We start from the raw sequence: 25142 nt of genomic DNA, 5'->3' as shown, positions 1-25142 counted from the left end.
ATTCTTAATTGGGTCCATGACATGTCCACTCCTGTTTGCCACTCATTACACCCTTTCTTATTGAAGTGATTTCATTCTTAATCATTAGGGCTACTCCTCCCTGTCTACAGTTGTTGCTGTCTTGCTTGAAGCATGGTTCATTAGTTATTATCGGGACTGTGATAAATAGGGCTTAGCATCATTTTAAGTTCTTTTACTCTCAAATGTTCATTCCAATAAACCAAATGCTTGAATTATATTTTGGTTCATGTATTTTGCATCATTCTTCTTCGGTTGTCTAACTTGTGCCTCTTCATCTCCACCTAAACATTGGAGAAGGATCTGAAGGTTATATTTCACAGGCTCCTCAAGATAAGTTGTTTATTCCTCACAAAAAGGGGATGCAGTCAAAGAGATTATACACAGATGTGTCTCCATTATGAGGGGCTTGCTGACTGGAAATAAATCAGATTCTCAACCGTTATAACTGCAAAGAAAACCGTAAGAAGAACTTAAAACTTTCTGAGCTTCAAATCCTCAATGTGCTTTCCCATTTCAACTGCCCAGAAATGTGAGCGAGACCAAGCTCTTCAATTTAATCCAATTGCTGTGGAGCCAGCACAATGTGTATGAATTTTAGTTTTAATTTTTATATATGTTAAATAAATATTTAATTTCTTTGTCTTGTATATCTACATATGTATCCCCTTTACATACATAAATATATTTATTAATCTATCTAATTTATTAATCTAACTCAGGGCTTACAAGTTGTTGACAATCATCTGCAGACAATGTGCAATAATTATCTAGCAATGCTGGATGTCAATGTGTACCTTTCTTGTGGGTTATGGAATATGGACCGCTGCTTGATGTATTCTACAAAGGCTGAATCACTTGGCTAACCTGTTTTGTGGTTTGGCTTTGCACAATTGTTTGGAAGTGTGTTATATCTTTTAACAAGCGTTGAATTATTTTTAATAAATCTAGTGTTGGTTGCAGCTGTCAGTTATATCACTTACAGTTTTGTTCTGTCAAGTGCCACATTGGAGTTTTGTGGCTGGAAGCTATTTTTCACTGATCTACTAATCTCGCAGTGCAACTGCTGAGCATATACAGAATGGGATAGAGATTTTGTTCCCTGTGTGGGCATGTTTTGTGAAGGCAATATGGGCATTCAGAGTTTGGGAGATTAGTAGGCAGTTTGCAAATCCTTTGGTTTAACCTATGTCATTTATATTAGCTTTTCCCTTGTCACAATGCTCTACTTAGTACATTATAGGAAAGATTTAAAATCTTTTCAGGATGGCTGTTTTACATATAACACAATATTGTGGTGCACTTTAATTTTAATTGTGTCATTTTTTTCCTGTTGCACTATCAGGGGTAGCCAAAGCATTAATTTCAATAATCAGTAAGGCCATTCCAGCACAGCTAGATGATTATTGTGCTTCGTTTACAAATGAATCTGTCATTGTTTAACTGTGAATGCGTTCTCGCGCTGATGATGGCCAGTTACTGATTTTTAAAGTGGTCCAAGATTTGTTGCTGACACGACAGATAGTTTTGTGTGTATTTCCACAGAACCAGAAATAGCTGCACCACAGTTAGCAGTGTTCTATTTTTAATCTGTGTCATAAATATAGAATTATGACCAGTGAAGGATGAATTACAAAAAGTTAGATTCACAATCCAATCCAGAGATTCACATGTTGTGAGAGTGAGATTAGATTACATTTCTGGCCTTGCTGTTTTCTATCATTCATAGTTCTGAAAAAAACTGCTAAGTTGCACATTTGATTTATTATAATTGCCTAGTGTATATCTATAAATCTGTGGGAGATGAGGCTTGGTTAGAAGAAGGGATGAAAGTAGTGTTGGGATAAATGAGTGGTATCTATCTCATTAAACTGTGCAGCATTAGGAAATCATATTGCATTGAATGAGTGACCTATATATGGTGCATTATTTCGAACACAAATTTGGCAATCAGTCATCCCTGGTATGTTACTCATGAGTAATGCTTTGTAATTTTGAACACACATTCAATGTCTCTCTTGCTGCATGTTCTGCAGGTTTTGCCCCTGTGCTCTGTCTCTATCCCAACTGTGCACTGTTTATGAAACATCCTGATGATAGTTTATTGTTTCCTCAGTGAATTGACTGAATTATTCACTCATTTACTGATCAGATTACTAGGCTATATTTGGAATAAGGTGCTCACTAGCATGGCTTGTTACCTATAATGCTTATCTCCACATATATGCAAATTCTTAAAGGTAAATGATGTGTTCTGCCAGATCCTAATTGTTTCCTATTGGTTATTGTGTTAAATTAATTTGTTATTGTTTTTGGTGCTGATTTTAATCCTATCAGAATAGATCTGTTAAACATTGGATTTCACAGTCAGTTCCATGTTTTGGATTGCACAGTTTAATGAAAGAGCTTTCAAACTAAGAATATTGGAATTGAAATGTAATTAATTTTCATCTGCACCCGTGATATTAATTTGTGCTGACACTCTATGTTTGTTGAGTGACTATTTAATTTTACTCAAATTGCCCATTTTTTTAGCATGTTAAAAGTCACTTCTATAGGATTAATTGCAAGCATTTAATTATTTCAACCTTGTCGCTAACAGCAAAGAGTTTAAAATGGTACCATCAGACCCTCAGATTACTGAAACTGTCATTCCATAATGAAGTGTGCACAGAAGCGATGTAACTGAAATACTTTACGACAAATGCTTGTTCCGTGAATGTAGTGAACATGGGTTCTGAACTGTACTGGGTGTGAGGGACAAACTCCAGTCCTAACGGTTTACCTGCTGACCTTTGGGGAATAAGCTGTCGATATCTGCAAATCAGGGCAGTTGCCCATGTTCCTTTCTAAGCTGTACCTGAGATCAGGTGTGTCTCTGACTGTTTCCTTATGGCTTTACTTTACTTTCAACCTGTTGGCTTTTACTTCTGTGGAGTATTGAATGTACAGTATTTATAACATTGTACTGTAATAAAATCTAATAAAAGTGGGTGTATTCTTTTATATAGTACACATTGTGTGGTTAATCTTATTTTCTGATAGTACTGTCTCTGAGACAACACGTTTAACACTATAACTGGTACAGTGCAGTAGTGGTGCCTGTCACCAGTTAATGTGGCCTTCTCTTTTCTGTGCTCTGTCCCTTTGGTTGTTTGTACTTGATGTGTGGATGGGTAGCTCCTTACAATCAGATCTAACGCATTCCTTTGTTGAAGTAACATTTAAGTGATGTTGTAGTTAGGAAGTGGCTTGTTTTGTTCTGGAGAGAGTGGACAGTGAACAGCTAAAAGGTATCCTCATTCTCTGCATCTGTGTCCAATTACATTTCCTCAGTCTAACTTTGAACACTCAATGGGTTTCTACTGGCTTTTTAAAGTAATTATGAAGATAATCAGTGGTAAGTTAAATAGTCAGCAGCAGTATGCCTTGTAATCCGCACAAAATTATTCTTGTGTGAAAGCTTAATAACCTTTTTTGAGCCATGCTTGGTTCTGGCATGAAATGAATGGGTCATGGTGGGGGAGGGGTAGGTTTTGGTGAAGTAATGCAATGGGACCATGAGGAAGAATTTTTTTTTACACTGGATGTGGTACTGAACTTGAACTTGCAACCTATTAGGACGAAGAGGCGGAGGTGATTAATAATTTTGTGAGAAAGTTTGATTGGTGCTGCAGGGAAGTAAATTTGCAGGTTGACGGGGGATAGTGTAGAGCTGTGAGATTGACCAGATTTTTATACAGAGAGACAGCATGGACTCAATAGGCTGGAAGGCCTCCAATGTCATAAAAGGTGCTGTGACGATAACTGTGCCTGTTTGTCTGGGGTTTATTTCCATGCTTTGAGAAGTTTTGAAGCCTGCCATGTGAGGGGCCCATTTTGGTCTGTCACAGAACACGCTTGCTGGCGGCCACAATCTACTGTCGAAACATGTGGCGCTGGGAAAGCACAGCCGGTCAGGCAGCATCTGAGGAGTGGGAGGGTCGACGTTTCAGGCATAAACTCTTCATCAGGAATGTGGGGGAGGCCCAAGGGGCCTGAGAGATACGTGGGAGGAGGGTGGGGTGGAGCAAGGTAGCTGGGAATGCGATAGGTAGATGGAAGTGAGGGGTGATGGTGATAGGTCCGAGAGGAGGATGGAGCAGATAAGTGGGAAGGAAGATGGCTAGGGAGGACAGTTCACGATGGCGGTGCTGAGTTGGAGGGTTGGAGCTGTGATAAGGTGGGGGAGGGGAGATGAAGAAACTGGTGAAATTAACATTGATCCTATGTGGTTGGATGGTCCCAAGGCGGAAGATGAGGCGTTCTTTTTTCAGGCATCAGGTGACTAGAGTCAGGCTGTGGAAGAGGCCCATGACTTGGATGTCCTTTGTAGAGTGGAGGGTGAGTTGAAGTGTTTGGTCAAGAGCAGTGGGATTGTTTAGTGTGTGTCTCCCAGAGATGTTCTTTAAAATGTAAAGCAGGTTGGCGTCCTGTCTCCATAATGTAGAGGAGACCACATTGGGACCACTCGCACTCTACATTTGGGGAGACAGGATGCCAACTTCCAGATCGTTTCAGAGAACTTCTCCAGGGCACACGCACTAAACAACTCCACTGCCCTGTGGCTGAACACTTCAACTCCCCCTCCCACTCCGCCAAAGACATGCAAGTTCTGTGCTTCTTTCACCGCCAAATTCTAGCCACCTGATGCCTGGAGAAAGAACACCTCATCTTCCGCCTTGGGACCTTCCAACCACACAAGATCAATGTTGATTTCACCAGTTTCTTCATCTCCCTTCCCTCTATCTTATCCCAGGTCCAGCCCTCCAACTTGGCACCACCCTCTTGAACTGTCCTACCTGTCCATCTTCCTTCCCACCTATTTGCTCCACCCTCTGCTCCAACCTATCACCATCACCCCCCACCTTCCCCCGTCCCATGTATCTCTCAGCCCCCTTGAGCCTCCCCCCACACATTCCTGATGAAGAGCTTGTGCTGGAAACGTCGACTCTTCCTGCTCCTCGGATGCTGCCTGACCGGCTGTGCTTTTCCAGCACTGCACGTTTTGACTCTGATCTCCAGCGTCTGCAGTCCTGATTTTCTCCCTGCCACTATCTACTGGATAATACTGACAGGCTGGTGACAAACAATTTCAGATTGAGGTAATTGCTGAAAGGTCAGCTCGTGGTGTTGGAGAGTCGGGGAGAGGGAGGGAGGTGGCTGTGGTTGGGGAGCTGGGGAGGGGGGAGCATGTGCCATTTTTTGGCAAGGATGCATCCCAAGTAAATTCAGTTGAAGTTGACAGAAAACTGATTGCTGGGAATCTGGCATAAAAGCTGGAACCATTCTGATCAAGCCAAAACGTTAACCTATCTTTCTCTTTCAGATGCTGACTGAGCTGCTGTACCTTCCAGCATTTTCTGTTTTTACTTTAGATAGATCTAGTGCTAAGTTATGGGTGACATTATTTGTTTTTGTTGTTTTGAAGAAGGTCATGCAGGTAAGTTTTGGTTTACTTCTTGTCGTATCAGGATAGCGGCATCTAAAATAAGGAGTAGAATGACCTGTTTGTGTGTAAGCGAAACTGTCTGTCAAGTCTGGTGTAACACGGCGTGTGATATATCTTCACCAGGTTCGCAACCTTACTTACATGGTGACCCGAAGAGAGAAGATTAAGCGATCGATCTGTCGTGTCCAAGAGCAAATATTCCACCACCAGATCAAACTTCTTGAGGAAGAGTGTGTTTCTGGTGAGTGTAAGCCATTAGTTTCTCTGAATCATAAATTACACTTTTGAATAAAAAAACAGAGTGCTAAAGCACAAATTGTTTTCCTTACAGTCACTTCGAATGGATAACACTGTGTTTGATATTTTGTGGACGTATCGGTGTTGAACTGGGTGGACAAAGTTTAAAAATCACATAACACCAGGTTATAGTCCAACAGGTTTATTTGGAAGCACTAGCTTTCCGAGCGCTGCTCCTTCATCAGTTGGCTGTCTACCTGGTGAAGGAGCTGCACTCCAAAAGCTAGTACTTCCAAATAGCCCTGTTGGACTATAACCTGGTGTTATGTGATTTTTAAGTATATTTAATAGCTTGGAGGTTAATTATCAGGGTTAGGCATGGGGATCAGCTGTGTTCTGGGATCGCTTGTGGTTGGGAGTCCAAGGTGGCAGTGACCCATGCTCGACCTATGACTTTTTGGAACCACAGAGGATGCTGTGAAATGAACTCCCTCCCCCACCAAAAGTTTCTAAATACATAATATAAACTTAGTTTTTATAAATCTTAACAACGTCAGCCACACGCTCTTAAAATTTAATATCGTGCTTGAATGTAACCACAGGGTGGAAGAGCACCAAGCACTTTCTTGTGTCACCTGGTTACAGTCTGGTGGAAGGAAGTTTAAAAATAAGTCACGTCTGCCCCACATTTATCCTTCACAACTTCTTAATGCCCGTGTAAGCCAAGCTTGCTTATGACTTCGGCATTGCCTCACCCTTTAATTTTCACCCTGTGTGGCTGCAGTTGAGATGCTTTGTAGTGGTTGAAGCAGAATGAGAATGTGCTGAGCCAGAATATTAAACATCTCTGCGCGTTCTCTCCTGATACTTCTGTTCTGAGTTTATAAATGGAATGCTTCTGGAGGCCAGTGTTAAGTGCATCACTTTCTGCCTTCACTGATCGTTTTAACCCGACCAGCCACTGCTGCCCTCAACTGGTGGAATGCCATAACATTCAAAAGCCACATCACGGCAATCTCTATTTACTATTAAAATTGACCACATTGTGCTCCAGCATCTGCAGTCCTCATTTTCTCCACATTGTGCAGTGTCTTCACTGGCAGGTAAATGGATCTAGAATTGAAATCCCTGTCAGTGGGCAAGATGAGACTCCTGTGCGGTTACCAGTTAACGTTTTACTTGTGCTTTCACGTGAACAAAATGTATAAGTTAAGATCGAAAGTGCTGTTTGGTTGAAAACGGTTAGGTGTGGGTTATAACTTCCTGGGACAGGCCGTGTTCCACCTGCCAATATTGCAGTTACTTTATTCAGCCAGTTTGGATATGCTGTGTCCCACCTGTGAGGGCAGGTGGGACTTGAACCAGGATCTTGTGTCTATGTGGAAGGGACACTACTACTGCGCCACAAGAGACCTCATGCAGGTATTGTGTGTTGTGATATAAAGGATGCTGTGCCACCAATAGTGAGCAGGCTTATGTCACGGGTTTTCCACAGATCTGGGCGCCAGAACAAAGCATTCGGTTCCCCAGTCAGGGTTGACAGCCTGTTCGGACACTACACAAAGGGCAGCGCTGGCTTTGGAAATCATAGTACTTCACAAGCAAATCAGCCTTTCCCCTCTGTAAAAATGGCTTAAGATTGGGTGCTATTTGAAATTGGTTAACTTGCTTTCAGTTGCACAGTCCTGAAAGTGTAGAGGGGAAAAAATGTTACAAATATGCTGTGGTGAAACTACACTCAGAGCCTTTTTGTACTGCTTTAAGCTTTGGTATTGCGGAGTTATGTGAACGCCCTGCTCCACATTGGTGCATGTTTCAGTCTATCTGCTCAGGTTGCTACTGGTGGTCTAAAAGTGTGTGAAGCATTGTTAGTTATCTTTTAGCAGTGCATGGTTAATTTCATTCTTCAGGGACTGGAAATTTTCACTCCCCATCATAACAAAAAAATCACTTTGCATTGCTAAACATGGGACTGCAACTGAGGAATTGGTGGTGCAGGGATTCCATCCTGACAGAGTGGGGTATTTAGTGGAGGCATTCTGGATGTGGATCCTGCCAAAGCAGGATTGCCTATGTTCAGGAAGGGCCTCTGCAGTCGGTGCCCCTCATATAGGTGTGGGTGTGTCAGCAGCAACGGCAGAGCGGCAGCTTTTTACAAGCTCCCCCTCCCTGATGCCAGGTTCTGGCAATCAATCAGCCTTTGAATGTGACCCTGCCCTAAATTGCGCTTTCCACAAGCAGGCACTCCAGTGGCGTTGGGTTAAATACCAAATGTGGGGTGTTGGCATTAATTGTCCACATAAGGGCCTTAATTTGAGGCTGTGCAGGCAGGCCCAGTGTAAGCATCAATGACTATTGCTGCCACAGACTTGATTGGGGGGTACAGGTTGGGAGGGGGATGGCATCTCACTGCACAGTGTCCAGGCTGATGGAAAGGGTATGAATTACACCCTTTATGTGTCACACTGTTGTTGAGGTTGTTTGTTAATATTTTGACTTGAGTTTGGTGCTTCATTTAACACTTCCAATTATGTTAATTAGTGACAACTTGTGTAGTGACTCCATATCACTGATTATTTACCCTTTTGTGCTTTTATTTGATTGTTCCTTCTTCATATGGGATTTCCTGAAATCTGGTGCAGTACGAATTGTGAAGTCTGTACGGTTTTGTGTGTAATTAGAATGAAGAATAATCTGGGTGTACATTTCAGATAAATATATTTATTTCAGGAAAATAAACTCCATGTGTTGACTTGGCATCAAGATCATTGAGTGCAGCTTTGTTTGTGATTTTGATGAAAGCATTGTTGGACTGAATCCGTTGCCGTGGTGACGCGGGGCTTAAGGACACTGCATTAAGCAGCGCCCACAAACTGTCTAAACTCAGTTTATTTGGTGAGGCCATGGTAACTATGTATAGCCTGCTGACTCAATTTGTTTGCAGAGATTAAAATCTCAAACAAGCCACCACAGATTAAACATGTTCAGTTTGGTGAGCTGTGAAATTCAGCTCTGGCATGCCCTATAATTGGCATTGTCTGTGCCAATTTTGCACCAAAATGGCACCTGTGGCACACCAGCGCAATCCTGGCTGTGTCCGTGGCTATTTTGCTGAGGGTGTTAGCACATGTGAGGGAGCACTCTCCCTGGGAGGTGCGCAAAATCTGCAGATTGAATCATCAGTGAGCATGCAATGTATTCAGGGATGTTTTAATGCCAATGCTACTGTTTTCAGGCTCAACCTCGCGGCTCCTGATCTCTGTCAACATCCAATAGCGTGCATTCAGCAGCAAGCGATCAGTATTCATTCTTAGATTAGTTGTTGATTGATTTCTACTTGGTAGCGTTTTAATTGCAAAGTATGACGGTTTCCAGTGCTTAAATTTGTTGAAGGCAGTGGTGTGACTAGTCCTGAAAAATGTTTGAAATGAAAACAGCACACACTGGAAATACTCAGGAGCTCTGATGTCATCTGTGGAGGGAGAAAAAGAAGCAAAGAGACCTGCAAGTCTTTGCCCTGACTTTGAGGATTCTGCACGATCCACGTATTCGCAGCCATTGTCCAGCAGTTTGCATCCCTCACTTGGTCTTCAGCCTGACAGTGCGCAATGGTAACGTGGAGCAGGGCAAGAGAGATGGGGCAAGGTGGATGGGAGGCAGCGTGAGGCATGCAGGGCATGGGGAACAAAGAGCGCTCAATTGGAGGCTGTATCTGCTGAGAATGTTCAGAGAGCAGCTGTTCTACCACCTCAATGTGGAACAGTATGTCAGACATCTCTTACTGATTCACCAAGTGCAGCTCCTGAAGTAACTCCACAAAGGCTGGTATCCCACCACCAGGTCACCCTTTATTTACACCTGGAGAGTCCTTGACACTGATCTAGCTTCCTTTGAGGTGGCTCTCAGGGTGAACAGGACGTCTGTCACTCCTGTTCATATCTGTCAGCCACGGCTCCCTGATTGGACCAGATTAACAGCCCCAATCGGGGAACTCATTCTCTGAGGTCCACTTGGCTGACCTAGTTACAATTACTACATCCCTTCCCTTCGGAGTCTGAGACATAGGCCAGTTCTTTCTTTGCAGCTCCTCCTAGGGCATTAAAGCACCACGTCAGCTTCCTCTGGCTCCACCTCTGATATGGGTAACGTGTAAAGCACAGTAGCTCACCTCATGCATCCGGAGTGTCTCAGAACAAATTCATTCTCTTATTCAGATGACACAGACATTGTGTTGGCATCTGCTGTGCCCATCTCCAGTTGTGAGGTATATTCAACACTTGACGGAGATGGGGAGCCCACAGGTTCCGGAACATTCAGAAAGGCTGTCGAGGAACGAAGCACCTTTTGCTCCAGCACTGTTTGAGAGTTTTCAGCTTTCACGTGTTCCATGTGCTTGTTCAGGACCGTCACAGCTAATCAAACCTCATATATGTAAGGGTCATGACCTCACTGTCCCCTGGCCTGGAAAGATCAGATTTTACCTGGTGCAGAGTCTTCTTTCCATTAGCGACTTTGCTGGAGCTTCTCCTGTAGTCGCATGAATTGTGCTCCTAAAATCAAACAGGAACCGGGACAGTTTGGTATCTAGTGACGCTGTCGGCTGTTTCTTCAAGCCTGCCTTCAAAGTTTGGACTGCTCTTTTTGCCAGGCCATTGGATGATATGGAGCTGTCCTTACAGATCGAATATCATTCAACTTTAGGAAATACTCAAATTCCCTGCTGGTAAATGATGGCCCATTATCTGTGGCCAACACTTTTGGGAGTCGGTGTATCGCAAAAGTTGCGTGCAGTTTTTCTGTTGTCACCCCTGTGGTTGATGAGTGACATTCAGCCACTTTGAGTGAACCTCCACAATGATGAAGAACGTTGATCCCCCTGGAAGGAATTGTTGATATGTAACCGAGTCGAGGGTTTATCCGGCTAGTGCCACGAATGTAGAGGATCGGCTGGTGGTAATGTTTGTCCATGTTGGCACACTGGGCACTGTCGCAACAGCATGGTGATATCTGCATCCACATCTGGCCATCAGACATAATGTCTTGCAGCTTCTTAGTATCTGGCAGTGAGCTTTGCTTACAGCAATCACTATTGCCCCCCCCTCCCTTGCCCCACAATAATATGCTGCCGTCTACTGTGATCTGGTCTCTGTGGGTCCAGAAAGGTTTCAGTTCTGTTGTTGTGACAACCTTTTGATCTCCCTCATCACTATCAGCAGTTTCAGTTTCACCAGGATCAGATCTTTTTGCGTCCAAAGTCTGATATTGTCAGCTGTAACTGGGAATGTGTCCGGAAACTTTAAAACCATTATGGACTCATCCAGGTGGTGGTACCACCAGTGGTCTGTCTGCCAGTGGGACGCAGCACAATGAATCTGCACTCGCTACTTGGCCTCCCAGATAGTGTTCCAACTTGTAATTATATGTGTTAGTTTTAGATCCCACTACTGAATTCAGCCTGAACTTATGGGTGGCTCTCCCTTGCTCTCTTTAATTATCTCCTCATTGGTTTTCCCTGTTATTGGTACGTACCCTAGATATGTGGCGACCTGGGGTAGACCATATAAAGTGTTTGCCATCGTCTGCTGAAAAATTACATAGGCTGATGATACCCCAAATTTCAGTCTCGTATATTGGTACAAACCCTTATAAGTATTAATTGTAGCATAGTTCTGGGAATCCTCATGTAACCGCAGTGGCAGGTACGCATGGCTTATGTCTAGCTTCATGAAGGTTAGTCCAGATGCCAGCTATGCATAAGGTCTACTATGTGAGGGATTGGCTATTTATCCAGCTGAGAAAAGGAGTCTACTATTTGTTTAAAGTCTCCACAAAGGTGAACCGACCCATTGGGCTTCACAGTCGGTACGACCAGTGCTGACAGTTCCACAAACTGGACTGTTTTGATTATTCCTTTGCTTTCCAGTCTAGTGATTGTGACTGTACTTTACTGGCACTGGACGGGCCTTGCAGCATTGTGGAATTGCGTCCTGATCAGCATGCAAGGTGGACTTGCCTCTTTTGATAGTCCCTGGGCCATCCTGAAAAATCTCTGGGTATTTAACTAGGACCTCACTCAGCCAGCCATTTTCTAATCAAAAAATGTTGAACCAATGTAGGCGAATCTTTCTCAACCAGTTTCGCCCCATCAGGCTTGGGCCTGAGCTTTTTACTACAGTTAGTGGTAACTGAACCTGCTGTTTCTCATAAAAGACCGGAACCAAAGTTGCACCTTGAATCTGTTTTCAGGTATAGTTTTCAGTCTAGCTGAGGCCTTGCGCAAACTTAATGGTTGGAGTCCAGACAAATTTTGTTAAAGGCCGATTCTGCGATCATTGAAACTGCCGTGCTAGTACAGACCTCCATTAGAGCTGTGTGACAGTTTAATCAGATGTTGTTTTGATTGGTTCTGATTTTGATCTTGCTGTTCCAAACTGGATTTAGGTGGACTTTCCGGAGTGTGCCCTGCTGGGGATACTGACCTATGAGTTCTCTTACCCGGTTTAGGTCAAGTGTGACTCTTTTGCTGTGTTGAGTCCACATAATGGCAGTAAGTCCAATGGTTTGCTGGCCAGGATCGTGAAGAAAATGTTAACTGTTTGGCCAAGGTTTGGCTTTGTTGAGGCTTTGCTTTGGGCTGACCTACAGTTCCTCCGTTGAGCATATGTCTTGAGTGAGGCTTTGCAATTGCCTTCACTCAAATGGTGTTCCCCAAGTTCAGTCAGAGAGTGTCCACTTCCATCGGAACACCCTGCAACTCATATGCTCCATTTGCTACATTTTCCAGTGATAAAGCCAATTGTAGTGCCTGTTTGAAATCCAGTTGGGCTTCAACTGGGGGGCACTTTTGCATTAATCCCACATACCACCCTGTGTCTCCACATCTCATTAAGAATTAAACTAGGGTCATGTGCCTCGGCCAGTTATCTTAACCTCGTCAAAAATTCAGATACGGATTTCACTGATTCTTGATTGCTGAGCAAACCCAATCGGGTCTCAGAATTGGAGGAGGCTTGGGATCATAATATTCCTTAACTAAATCTGTCTACTCTTGAAAGGATTTTAGTATTTGGTGTCTCAGGGAATGTTAGGCTCCTAATAACCGAAAAAGCAGCAGGTCCACTGGCTGGCAAGAGAATTACTCGTTCCTTTACATCTGCCCAAACATTGCCTGAAACAAAAAACACATGACCTTTGGGTCCAGTCTTTGAGGGCAGGATCGAAGGCGACACATTTCCAAAGTAATGGCATGATGTCAGAAATGCTTACCCCAGCTCAAAGACGATGGTTGTGAGCGGATTTCGTCAAGAACATGTTTTTCTCTTGTCACCACTGAAATAACTCCACAGAGGCCGGTATCCTGTCACCAAGTCAGCCACATGGTGAGTCTTTGACACTGATGCAGCTTCCTCAGAGCCGGCTCTCAGAGTGAAAAGAGCCTCTGACACTCCTGCTCTTATCTGTCAATCCAGGGTTCCTGGATTGGACCAAATTAACAGCCCCAATTAGGGAACTCATTTTCTATTAGGTCTATTCGGCTGACCTCATGACAGTCACTACAGATCCCACTTCTAAACTATTCTTTCAGAAAATCACGATGTCAGAATCTGAGCGGGTGCCTGCCAGTGAGATAGTGAACATCAGTTTTCTTCTTATTCACCGTTTTCATGCTGCTCCAGTTCTTCCTGCTCAGAGGACGAACTCTCCTTAAACTCCCATCAGTGACCTTCCCTCCATCATAACTGGGGACGCTTGCTGATGATTGCATAAAAGCCAGCATTCGCGACATCTCAGATGCTACAAGGACCGGGGCAGCAGGTACATGGGAACAGCATCACATGCAGGTTCCCTGCAAGCCGATCTTGACTTGGAAATATATCGTCGTTCCTTTAGTGTCAAAATCCTGGAACTCACTCCCTGATGGCATTATGGATCTCCCTACACCAAATGGACTGCAATAGTTGAGAGGCAGCTCACCACCATCTTCTCACAGGAATCTCGTAACGAACAATAAATGTTGGCACAGCCAGCAACGGCTAAATCCTGTTATGAAATTCAAAGAAAAACTTCTCTCCAAATTCTCAGAATTTGGAAATAATCCACACACTCTGTCAGTGTGAAAAAAGCTATAGTACCATCAATAGTCAAAGTGCATGCATTAGAGCCTGGATGAATGACTATGGCAAATGATGGGAGCTCATACCCTTTCCATGTTTGGTTTATTTTCCCTTCCAGGGCAGTTACCCAGATTAAAGAGACTGCATCTTGATCCACTCCAAAAATGTTGGTGCACTTATTTGGGATGATTCATAGCATCATCCGAAGAATAAGCAGAGGCAAGCAATAAGTGGACATTGTTTATGGTAGCCATAGTATCCACAGCTTAGGGCAGCACCATAGTATAATGACTTTTGGGCTACTCACAAGATGAGGGGTTCACTGAGGAAAGCATTTATTGAACATTCTTAATTGCCCCTCCTTTGGATATCTCCAACGTTTTGAACTGCAGTAGGTTGTTTAGCGAAGCTGCTTTCTCAGTGCTTTTCAGGAAGTGAATTAGAAGGACAGTGGTGTCTTCCAAGTCAGGACAGTGTCTTACATGGAGAGAGAGTTGGAGCTAGTGGTATTCCAGTGTACCAGCTGCCCTTGGCCTTCCAGGGATGGGAATCGTGGGCTGGCGAAGAAGTCTTGGTGAGTTGTAGCAGTGCATCTTGCAGCCATGGTATGCCAGTGGTGGTGGACGTAAAGTGCTGGATGGGGTACAGTTCATGTGGGATCCCACCCTGCCTTTGCCCTAGATGGTGTTGAGTTTCTTGAATGTTGTTGGAGTCACACCCTAACAGGCAAGTGGGGAGTATTTCATCGGTGGCTAATTTTGTAGGAGCTGTAAAAGTTTTGGAAAGTCAGAAGCTGTGTAAACTGCTGCGAAATGCCCAGACTCTGACCCCTTAGGGCTGGTCCAGTTGAGTTTGAGGTCAGTGGTGAGTGATGATATTGATAGAAAAGGTTCAGTGATAGTAATGTAATTGAATGACAAGAGGAGTTGGTTAGACTCTTAGTAAACATGTTCACTGTCTGTCATTGTGTTTGGAGTGTTACTTGCAACAGGTTCAGTTATTGTATGACCACCTGGAAAAAGAATATACCCCAGCAAACAGATCATACATTTGGAAGATGAATTGTGAAAATTATTGAATAAGTACAGTGTTAATACTTAGAATATACATTACATGTTATTATTATTTAGTGAGTTGAGGAGTGATTTGACTTTGTAAAGCACTGTTGTGTCCAGCTTTAAACTAATATGATGACCAGGCAACCTGCCTTAAATTTGATTTGCTGATTGAAAAACAGTTGGGTAACCATCAAGTAAGGCAATTGCCCACTCAGAAAAGCAAACAAAGAATAAGAATGTTGAAATATTTGACATTTTTATTTATCAACTAATTTCTACTAAGACGTGCAACTGACGTCCATTATTCAGCTTCGTTTTTGAGCTGCTACTTCACCCTCCGGTTTTACACCAGTAACTCCACCAATCAGATTCTTACAGTTCAACTGTGATCTTTAAAGAAACAAATAACAAATGGGTGTCTCTAACCTAAAGCACCATAGGGATATGCAAATACAAGAGGAGATACTGTTTATTATTGTAAGTAGCAGTTGAATTATAAATGGGGTTACCATTAAAGTACATTATCAATTAAGGTCAGGTTGAATGTAAGTGACAGCAGTAAAAAAGAAGCCATTTTGCCCTTCTAGCCTGCTGTACCATTTAACACAACCAATCATTCCTCTGCACTATTCCTGATGAAGGGCTTATGTCCAAAGCATCGACTCTGCTGCTCCTCGGATGCTGCCAGACCTGCTGTGCTACTCCAGCACCACACTTTTCGACATTATTCCTTAATTCCCTTGGTATCAGCTCTTATTGAGTCGTAACATCCCTTATTGCTCTTTGATGAGGACCACAAATCTGTGATAACCAACTTTTTCGAACAGCCTGTTTTGTTGCTGAGTGCTGAGTTAGTGTTCTTAAAAGCATAACGCCTCTTCTCCATTATCCCTTCCCCACATTACTCTCACTCCTCCAAAAGAGGACAAAATCTGAGTGAAGTTTTAAATTTTAAAAAATGTAAACAATCAACGGCAATTTGGCTTTCATCTGGACTCTTTTTGCAGTCTTCGAAGACTTTAACGAATAATATTCATGACCAAACATTATTTTCTTTATATACTTGTATGCGAATTTATTTGTGGAGTACAGTTTTTGGAGAACAATTTTTCTACAGGTGATGTAGGGAATCATAGAATCCCTACAGTGTGTGGGAATCATAGAATCCCTACAGTGTGTGGCCATTCAGTCCACTGGATCCACACTGATCCTCCAAAGAGCATCCTGCCCAGACCCAACCCCCTTATCCTATTCCTGTAACCCCACATTTCCCATGACAAATCCAACTAACCTGCAGACTCTGGACTATGAGAGGAAACCCACGCAGACATGGGGAGAATGTGTGAACTCAACGCAGACAGTCACCCAGGGCGGGAATTGAACCCGGGTCCCTGATGTTGTGAGGTAGCAGTGCTAACCACTGTGTCATCCAAGCTAATATGTGTTTTATTTGGGTTTTATTAAAATACAAGAATAAACCATTATAATGGAACCAACAGCACTAAAGAAAGCAGATTAATTATCATCCATAATGTCATTGCTTGAATCATTTGAATAAATAGAAATGTTACTTTAATGTGTATGCATATTAAACAGTTGTGTATTAGTACTCATTCTAGTTTCGATGCATTTACAATTGAATCATTTACGGATCCAGAATACTTAGTTTCTGAAATTAATGGACTGGGATATTGAGGTTTACTTTGACCTGAGATATGTGAGCAATTACACTTATCGGCCAAAACTCATGGCATTGATTTTTACTTGGGATTAACTGTGGCATATATTGGACTTGGAGCAGGAATTAAAAGGGAAAATCTTTAAGCGAAGAATCTGATATTTTCAGACCCCTATAAATAAGTGGAGATGTGTTATGGGAATTGGTTTATTCAGTTTTTCTTGCATTTCTTTCTACCACTGCTAATCCTTGGGAGAAGGTTATAGTCAGGGCATTGATGTTGGCTCCTCTCCAGCCTTTAATAATGCAGGATCTAACCTCCTTGCCACAGTTAAGCTGGACTCAAAAGAATTGCTTTTCCTGTTTCAGAACTCAAGCGCTCTACAAGATCACTCGCTTAACAACTCGAATACAGATAAGCATCTGGGGCTTAACACTTCCTCTTGACTCCATTCAGAAGGGATTACAGACAACTGGGATTTGAGCTAGTTTTGTTTAGCCTGCTGTATTTTTTTTTAAAAAAGTTTCTGAAATCAGTTTATAAATAAAATTAGAATACATTTACAGTACAGAAGCAGGTCAGTGGCCCATTGTGTCCACTGACTGGAAGAAACGGCAACACAGTTGAATACCACCTTCCACCTCTAGATCCGTGGCCTGTAAGAAATAGCATTTCCAGTGCATACTTGTGTGTTTTTCAATCAGGTGAATGTTTTTGCCTCTAGCACTTCCAGGCACTGAATTCCAGCTCCATTGAAGCCTCTGGGGTTATTCTAAACTCTTCCTCTAATCCTTCAGCTGATTACTTGCTCCCTTGGTTATTGAACTCTCTGCTGAGGAAAACAGGTTCTTCCTGTTCACTCTGTCTCAGCTCCTCATGATTTTGTTCAATTTAGTTCAATCTTTTCTCAGCTTTCTCTTTGCCAGAGAAAACAACACCAGCCTATCCAGTTTTTCCTTTATATCTGAAGTTCTCCACTCCTGATGGCATCCTTGTAAATCTCCTGCTGTACCCTTTCTTGGGTTGGGGGTAGGCAGGAGGTGCAGGGGCTCAGCATGATAGCTCATAGTTAGCACTGCTGCCTCATAGCATGAGGGACCTGGGTTTGATTCTGCCCTTGAGCAACTGAGTATGGAGTTTGCGCATTCTCCCATGTCAGCCTGGGTTTTCTCTGGCTGCTCTGGTTTCCTCCCACAGTCCAAAGATTAGGGTGGATTGGCCAAAATAAATTGTTTGTAGTGTCCAGAGATGTGAAATGCTAGTTAGGAGAAATGCAGGGTTATAGGGGTAGGTAGGGGTGTTGGTCCGGGTGGGATGCTGTTTAGAGAATTGATGTGGTCTTGATGGGCCGAATGGCCTGCTTCCACACTGTAGGGATCCTATCATTCCAGTGTGATCACATGCTTCCTGTAGTATGATGACCAGAGCTGTGTACAGAGTGTGGTGCTGGAAAAGCACAGCAGGTCAGGCAGCATCCGAGGAACAGGATTTCAGCATCTGCAGTCTGCACTTTCTCCCTCCGAGCTGTATGCAGCCCTCTACCTATTATAGAGAAACCACTATTGATCATTGCTCATAATAAGTGCTACAAGCTTTGATAATAATCTTTGCACATTTTATAAAAGGAAATAAAAAGTGAATGCCCAAATTCCGAAGCCACAGTACATCAGGATTTTAAGCTGTATTGATATTGTTGAGTTGCTGTTGTTAATGTGCATCACTGATTACTGTTAGTACATTTATTTTTAGGGGACACAGATTAGGGTCAATCATGATAAATTGTTTTATTGGGCAACTTCCAAATACCAGTTCTTTCTGGTCTGTTTTATGTTGCTGTATTACTTGATCAGAACTGCTCTGCACTCGTGCATTAATTTTGTCGAATCAAGAGCTCACTATCTCAGTGTTCAGTACTCAAACGCCAGCTTGTTTTTCTGTTGCCTAACGAGATAAATCAGTCACACTTGAGTATTTCCTGTCAATAGAGCCCTTTTATTTGCATTATTTCAGTAGACTACTAAAATCTTATTTGGTTATTTATGTACGTGTAGATTTACAGTGTGAAATGTTGCACACTATTGAGATCGCAGTCATAGGCCTAGAGTTTTTCCAAGTCAGGTTGACCTGGGAACCTTTGTAAAAATGGCAAGCCATCTCCTGATTCAGTGATGCCCCACCCCAATTCTCAAGGTTTCTGATTTCATCAGGGCTTTTTAAGAGTTGGTTTAGGTTGCGCATTTGTATCCTGAATTCCCAGATTGGCTAGCTAAATTGCAGAAGAAGCATTGCCTACCGCTCAGCAATTTAGCTGAAGTCATGTCAGCTCTTAAAGGACATGTAGTTTACACAACTTTCAAAACAACCCCTCATGGTTCACAATGCTTCTGAGGTAAAGCTCATAAGACCTACTCATGCTCTTCGTTGCCTCACTGTTGCCCCCCCCCCCGATCATCCATCTACCTTCCTACCCCACTGTGTGAAAAGGGTGTTGAAATACCTGAGTCACAGGGGAAAAAAAATAGTATTGACAGTTGGGGCTTTCTGGTCTATGCAGTCAATTGCACACTGTTGATCTTTCACAAGGTTAAGAGGCTTCAAGTTCTTTCACTTTTTGTGAGTTATAATTTCAGGCCTCTGGACGCTTGACACTTTAACTAGTTGCAGAAAGTGGGAAATCAGAGCTGCCTTTTTTTTGAAAACTTTTTATTCATACTATTGCCACTACACGGTTCTTTGTTTCAATACAATGTGTTGTGCACGAACGTGCATTGATATGACGGCCACAGGAAATGTGTTGGGGGTGGATTACATGTCATGTGTAGGGCATAGGTTGTCTTTTGGGATGAGGACTGGAGATCTCTAACAGTTTGTGTTAGCTATACAAAGTCCCACAGCAATGAGGTGGACCTTTTTAAACAGTGCCATGGCTGCCTTTGATGTGCTTCCTGGCTTAGATGGACCCATTTGCTACCTATCCCTTTCCCCTGCCAACGAAGATGCCATTTGTATTTGCATTTTTCCTTAATGCAGCATATGAGTCAAATTAGGAACATTCCCTCCCTGTTGTCTGTCTCAAGGTTGAAAATCCAGGCCTCAGTGTGAATGGCATTGTGTTTTCCAGCATGTCTTTGTTGAATATGCAACAGTTGGAAACATAACCTCATTCTTTGCTGTGCTTAAATAAAAGACGCTTAACATTATCTTCTGGTATCCGGTAGGTCACCACAATAATTATACCTAATCCTCAGATGAAGAAAGACATCTGGGAGTTTTTTGCAACAAGGTCAATAAGGTAATCATAGATACAGGGCTTCTGTGAAAACTAGGATGCTGTTTGGGAATTAAAGGCACGGTTGGAAAGATTTTTGAAAGCAGAAGAAGACGACAGTGTTGATCTGTGAGGTGGAGTGGAGATAAGGAAGTGGTCATTGAGTGTGTCATTGATGACAAAGATGATGGTTTTGGAAGCCAGGAGTGATTTCAGGATTGGCGAGGGGATGTGGTTAGGAGAACATCTGTTTGAGGAAACCAGTGAGCAAACCAAGAACAACACTAGAGATAGGGTTAGCTGGATCCAAATGGACATTGGAACCAAAATCACAAAGTACAAATGCTGACATCCAGAGAGGAACAAGGCTTCCTGGGAATGCTGACTGATGTAAAAGAGAATGTGACAGATGGAGAACCCTAAAGGAGATGGTAAAACTGGTAGAACAATGGTAAAGATTGAGATGGGGGTGTGGCAACAAGAGTCCTGTGGCCTGGACGGGAAGTTGGTTTGAATTAAGCCTCGTGGGTTATCACTTGTGCTGTCAGTCTTGAGCCAGGTGCTAATCAAAGGCATGATGTCAAGATGTTCCTTCAGGACCAGAATATATTTGTAGATAAATGTAGTCAGTCTCTTTGAGTCCAAAGTGTTGCTTTTTCAAATTTAGTATGTAAATTTCTGCTTTGAGCTGATGCAGAGTGATTTTACTGTCTGACTGTTTAATGTGTTCATGTGAAATTTCATGGTTTACCTGTACCTGAGTATCTTTAAATGGGTTAGTTTTCATGTTATGATGGCATAAGTATAATCTGACTGCTAGTGTGTTCAACTTTATGAAGCATTCTGTTATAAATGTGTACAAACAAATTCTGTTGATCCATGAATGGTCAACAAGAGCAAAGATTCAAGATTGTGACAACAAGAATAAAGAGTCAGATTAAGAAAGGGCGCTGCTGAACGATTTATCCCATCAGAAATACTAAATGGAGCAGAATTCATAAATACCTATAAGGAAGCAAATTGAAAAAAAAATTGAAAGGGCATGAGGGAGGGAAGAACAGAAAACTTGTGCAGAAGTTTTCAGCACAGAAGCAGGTCACTTAGTGCCATATCAGTGTTTACTTTTCCCTTAACTTCACCTCAGACTATCAACTTACACTTCATTCCTCTCTCCCTCATAAATGTATAGCTTAAATACAACTTTGCTGATCACCTCAGGCAGCTAAAGTGAGTTTTTATTAGTTAAAGGGTGGAGAGGGTTGGATGTGAAGCTGATCAGGTGACTTCACGCCCTCCTGAATCTATATCATGTCTTTGACAACCTTGCGACATTCAAAGTGCTTGCAGCCAATTCGATATATTTAAAATGTAGTCACTGGATGACGGAACTGCAGCCAATTCTGCGCAAGGATTTATAAACAGGAGTGTAATAATGACCGCAGTGTTTGGTGGAGCATAGGGATGAGAAACTAGCCGTCTTTTTTCAGCACCACTCATAAACCTCCTGCTGGATGAACAGGAATGTGTTTTAATGCGTGCTGAGGCCATTTGAGAGCTGCCTCATCATTCTGTTGGCTAAGATGATAGACTGACTACAGGGGAAACCAAAATTAAAATATATCCATTACCAATATGAATAATATTATCTGGGCCAGATTTTGGAACTGCACATTGTTTTAACAGAATATGTAGAGTGCTGTCTCTAATAATTAATTGTTGGTCTCAATATTAAGTTCTAGTTTTAAATTGAATGCGTTTGGGTGGAAGTGCTACAGGTCATTCTGCTATAACACGTGAATTAGCTATAATGTGATGATGAACTGTGAACGTTGTTTGGATAATGCAAACTTTCTATTGAACTGATATAATGATTTTCTGTTAGCAATTTTTTACAACACTATTTTCTATAGTGGCTTTCCATAGCACGCTGTTCCATAGCATGAGGTTGCAGAGGGACACAACTGTTGCTTTATTGTAAAACAACCTGTATTTGAACAATTTGCGAAATTATTAAAATCAGCAAGTGCTGAGAACTCTAATCCAACAGCGTTTGTTGAGAGAGAAAAACACAGCTAACATTTCAAATCCAAAATGACTTTTCTTTGAAATTCTTGTGGAAACGTAAAATGGGAAAAATTTGAAAAGAGAACACATGTTAAGTCTGAAATGTATAGTAATTTCTGGCTCATTCTGGAGGGTTGGGATGGGAACATGTCCGTATCTGTTTCTCCAGATTGCAAAGGAGCCAATTGCTCGATTTATTCTGCATGCGTTTCAGTGGAATCTTGAATGATACTTTCTGACTCCATGTTAAGAGATGTGAAATCAGAACTCTGAGAGCATGGTGCAATTTAAATTGTGTGTTTTGTTTGCAGGTGTGCCTTCAGCATTCCCGTCGGAAGGTAGCTTATTCCTCGGTTGTCTGGCACAATCCCACCCAGTTTCCAAAACGGGGTGTTTGCAATGGAAGTCGAACAGAGAGCTGGAGACGGCTCAGTACCAGGACAACCACCAGAACAAGGTCTGGCGGGAAAAGGGCTCTCACCTGAGTGGCCGACCGCAAAGTCGCCCTGATCCTGCGAGTCAGAGCTTGTTGAAACAGTCGAACCGATCCAGTGAGTGCAAAAATGTGGCGAGCCTGCACAATGCCAAGGAAGGCTATAACATAAAGAGTATTCTTCCAGCCTGCGCTAAGGTTCGTGCTGAGTCACGGGCTAATGGCCGAGAGAGGAATAATGGCCAGGCTGCACCCGACCACAGGAAGAAAACTGACAGCAGCGGGCGTAGTTCGGGAAGTAAATCAGAATTGAGGGAAAGAGTGTGTTTAAAGCGGGACAAATCCTACTTGCCTGCAGAGTTAACCCTGCGACATTCTGACAACAAGCGGGCTCTGTGTGCACCTGTGTGTAAAGTGTCCTCGGTTAGCATCCACAGGTTGTCTGGGGATGGCAGCCACTTGCACTCCAAGTGTAACGGTACCTTGGCCAAGGCAGCTTGCGCTCAACCAGCTGTCCCTGCTGGCCGCCCTGCAGCCAAAGTGCCTACAACACCTCCCAGTCCAGTGAAGAACTGGGGTGGGTTCAAAATCCCAAAGAAGGGAGAAAAGAAGCAGCACGAGGAGAGACCAGAGGCCTGCAGGCAGAACTCAGAATCTACAAAGTACCAGCAGCTGAGAGCGCAAAGAGCCTCCCCCAAAGAGAAGCTAAAGGTGAGGTTGCTGCCGGACCCCGAGAATGACGGCTACAGCCCTGATGCTGAAATGAGCGACTCAGAGACCGAGTCGACAGATAATTGCAAGCCACAGCGGCTAAGTTCAAGCAGTGCAATGGTGAACAGGAGGTATGGGGCAGACATTATTCGAAGAAGTATTCTGGCCTCTTGATCCACAGAAGAGAGGCAGCCAAGAGCCCTGACTGCCTGTATCCATCTCCAATCCTGACCATGTTTGAATGAAATGCCTTGTTGTGATTTTATATTTCTTCAGATTAAGTAATTGAAACCCATGGACGCTTCCCATCAAGGAATGTTTGTATTAATGCACTTGTGTTTAAGTTAAATGCTACAGTTTTGTCATCTACAATCTGCCCTATAAATCAATCAAACCTTCAGGTAGTCCTTCTGCCAGGTATACTGAATCAGAAAAGTAACCAAACTGTAAGAATAACTTAAAGCGTAGACACTGAATAAAAAGCTGATTAAAAAATTATCACGTTTGCTAAGCATCCTACCAATTAACTAAGTTAACAGTCAACATTTTTTGACTTTTAAAAAATGAAGAATACCTTTTAGTATGACTGGTTGTATAATTGGTTGACTGGACTTTCTCTAGCACTTTGGACTAATAAATGATCATAAAACAAAAGCAGCAAGTTCTAAATTTCTAAGTGGGACAAATTATGGTTTGTTTCTCAAGTTCTCAAAATTTGGTGCACATCAGTGGTAGATTTTCACACGTGAACATGTCAGTGTTCTTTGCTTTCAAGATCTACAGCTGATCTGTAAACTTGGACAGAAGCACAGTAAGTTAAGCATGGAAACAATGAGAGTTGAAATATACAGCAGCTGCAGAAAGGAAGGAATTCCTTGTAGTCTATGAATGCTGGCAGTGATACAGTAACTGAGCAGGAGTGGCTGGCCAAGTATTCCTGGCATCTGAACAAAAGTGGAGATTTGCTGCGGGGAATTTTGATGTCTTTCTGCATTGTTCCTGTACGATTTGAGTGAAACATTTGCTAAGTGTGCAATACTTCATCAGACCACGCAAACTATAACTTTGTAAAGAAACAGTTTGTTTATCGCATGTATCCATTACTTTGATTTTAAGTTGTTCCCTCAGATTCTACTGTCTCATTCCAGAACTTTGATTTTAGTTAGATTGAATTTACAGAATATTGGAGCTGTTGGGAAACTGTAAATGTTTCAGGATTTAATTTTTCCCCATTGCTTATCTTCTTTGGTATCTTAGAACTCTACCATTTCCAATTCAGCAATTTTAGTTCACCCTCCCACAATTCTGCAGTGGTTCTCTTTATAAACTACATAGCTTCAGTGGACTACATCGTTTATATTCTTTGTCAAACCTCGTGACCAGTGAAGGAAGGCGCAGTATCAGCACTAAAAAGAGAGGAATTAATTTCAGTAAATACTTCTCACACTGTCACAATAATTGTAATCTAATTGTTGTATAAGTAACCTTGACATTCCTTTTCGGGCTTGAGTACTATTGAGGCTTAACTGGGGTTACTCCTACTATGGGAAGAATTCAGTCATGTCTGGATGGGATCAGGGATTTAGGGCGGAATAATATAAGGGTTTGTCCTCCCAAATTTAAGACTGGCCATGTTTCTATTGTCCAATAAATGTAAAAGTATTTGACTTAGTAACTTTTAAAAAATGTTAAATGGCCATTTTAAGTAATTTGGGCAAAATGCGTTTAAAATTCCAAGTCTTCAGACTGTAACAAATTTGTTAGAAAAGATCTTAAGCAAGTTTAAAAATTTTCCAGAAATTTTACTATGTAAAGTGTTGCATGTACTGTACTGAATTTATTTACTGCTCATTGGTTGTAATGCAGTAGAAAATATTTCAAGTAGACACTATCAATATTGAATAAGTATATTTAATTTTATTAAGTGGCCTTTTCTAATCTTTATTCAGTGCAATAGCTTTGTATTAATTTTTGTAAAAAAAAAATTGTTGGAAGGAGGTATTTCACTACATGTTTGACATGGTGTATTTATGTATCTCAGAGCTGCAACTTCCTTGAAAATTTGCAGC

At 42.3% G+C, this 25142-nt stretch overlaps 1 protein-coding gene across 2 annotated transcripts in view; it reads left to right on the top strand.

Annotated features, from left to right (window-relative positions):
* Nucleotides 1-24204, top strand: part of jade1 (jade family PHD finger 1) — a 140412-nt gene extending 116208 nt beyond the window's left edge. For both annotated transcript variants that reach the window (XM_060851774.1, XM_060851775.1), the window contains exons 10-11: nucleotides 5633-5750; nucleotides 22241-24204. In XM_060851774.1, coding sequence (XP_060707757.1) covers nucleotides 5633-5750; nucleotides 22241-23247 — 1125 coding nt within the window. In that variant the 3' untranslated portion in view covers nucleotides 23248-24204. The remainder of the gene's footprint in view (nucleotides 1-5632; nucleotides 5751-22240) is intronic.
* Nucleotides 24205-25142: the final 938 nt, after the last annotated feature.

Source organism: Hemiscyllium ocellatum, chromosome 36 (genome assembly GCF_020745735.1).
Source record: "Hemiscyllium ocellatum isolate sHemOce1 chromosome 36, sHemOce1.pat.X.cur, whole genome shotgun sequence".
In the NCBI taxonomy this organism is placed as follows: domain Eukaryota; kingdom Metazoa; phylum Chordata; class Chondrichthyes; order Orectolobiformes; family Hemiscylliidae; genus Hemiscyllium; species Hemiscyllium ocellatum.
The sequence above is the reverse complement of the archived record's forward strand: the minus strand, read 5'-3'. Positions and strand labels throughout refer to the sequence as shown.